Source organism: Eurypyga helias, unplaced genomic scaffold (genome assembly GCF_000690775.1).
Source record: "Eurypyga helias isolate BGI_N326 unplaced genomic scaffold, ASM69077v1 scaffold23839, whole genome shotgun sequence".
Lineage (NCBI taxonomy): Eukaryota > Metazoa > Chordata > Aves > Eurypygiformes > Eurypygidae > Eurypyga > Eurypyga helias.
Window position 1 is genome coordinate 789 of NW_010271732.1, and position 1,488 is coordinate 2,276.

At 57.6% G+C, this 1,488-nt stretch overlaps 1 protein-coding gene across 1 annotated transcript; it reads right to left on the reverse strand.

The window, feature by feature from the left end:
* Positions 1 to 139: 139 nt before the first annotated feature.
* On the reverse strand, positions 140 to 1,368 carry ISCU (iron-sulfur cluster assembly enzyme). Its single transcript, XM_010158924.1, has 3 exons — positions 1,246 to 1,368; positions 605 to 683; positions 140 to 237 (listed from the first exon to the last, which is right to left on the reverse strand). Exons 1-3 carry the CDS (start codon positions 1,366 to 1,368, stop codon positions 140 to 142), a joined length of 300 nt encoding a protein of 99 aa, XP_010157226.1.
* Positions 1,369 to 1,488: the final 120 nt, after the last annotated feature.

Here is a 1,488-nt window from a genome sequence, read left to right on the forward strand (position 1 = left end):
CGGCCGTACACCCCTGGGCAGCGACACGCGGTGCGCGAGTTGTGCGTATCTCACAGCTTCCGTTCGCAGTGCGCAGGATCCTAACAGCTACAATGATTGCACCGTGAGCGTAAAGTGGAACGAGAAGGAACTTTACGGTTTAGGCGTTGTTTGTCGCCTTCTCCGACTCCTCTTTGTTGGGATCTTGCTTCAACTTGTAATCAGCCAAGGCCGCCCGGATCGCGTCTTCGGCCAACACTGCAAACAGGACAAGGACAAGCATTTCAAGGACAAGGAAAAAGTGGTTTGGAACAAAAGATGCCGTAAAAACCACGGCAGCCGGCAGCGACCGCGACCGGCGGGGGCGCGCACGTCGGCATCTCGGAAGCAGACTCCCAACACTTACTATCAGTCTGCCGAGCCACCGAGTCCCAAAGACAAAAAGGAACTGAAAACTCTTAATATAACCCCGAAATCTGAACATCACCCGGTTTATCTTGTGGGTCGAGCTCAGCTGTTCCCCGTGCAGCCACTTTGTTTGGAAAACAGCAGGTGGAAGCGCCCACGCTATTCCCAGACGCCTCCCTCCCGCACACGAGCTCCCGCCTGAACCTTCCCCCCTTACTGGAGCAGTGCAGCTTGACGGGAGGAAGGCAGAGCTCCTTAGCGATGTCCGTGTTCTTGATCTTCAGCGCTTCGTCAACCTGAAACACAGCCAGCGTGCAGTCACTGGTCACACGAGGCGCAACACGGGCGACAGAGGCATCGCCTGCAAGCGTTTTAATGCTCCAGAGCCAACGGAATCCGAACGGAAGAACAGCTCAAGTGCCAGGGGCAGCGAAGGGCGTCGCAGTTAAGGAATGTCTCAGACTGAGCAGCGGGAGGAATGAACCCAAGCGTAGCAGCGTTATGGACTAAGTGCTGCTGGGGCTGTTCTATGCTGACGTTTTATCGTCACATAGAAACGTGTTTCTTGTCTGGCAGAAAGAAAATTAAACTTGCTTTTAGAACCCGTGATCAGGGCGGTTTTGCTTTCTGCATCCTTCCCTGGAGACTCAGAGAGTCTCAGAAAAGCAACTGTTACTCTAGACGTCAGACTGCTAGCAGGGCCGACGCTCCCTGCTTCCTAAGCTCCCGCACCGCCTGACATCAGCGCTGGGATTCCTGGGCCGCTGTTTCCTACGCGGTCCCAGCAGAGAACCCGGGCACATCGGAAGCTCTGCAGTCTTTCCGCGGCGTCACCTCCGACCCCAGCAAGACCCTTACCGTCTTCCCTTTGACCCACTCCGTCGCCAGCGAGCTTGACGCGATCGCCGACCCGCAGCCAAAGGTTTTGAAGCGAGCATCAACGATCCTCCCGTTATCATCCACTTCCACCTGCAAGCGCATGGAGAGCACCTCAGCAGCCAGCTCGGCTCGCTCAGGGGCCCTAGAGCCACCCCCTCGGGCCCAGGCAGGGCCCTGGTTCCCACCGCGCCCTCAGGAGCGGGACAGGGCGCTGCGGGCGCC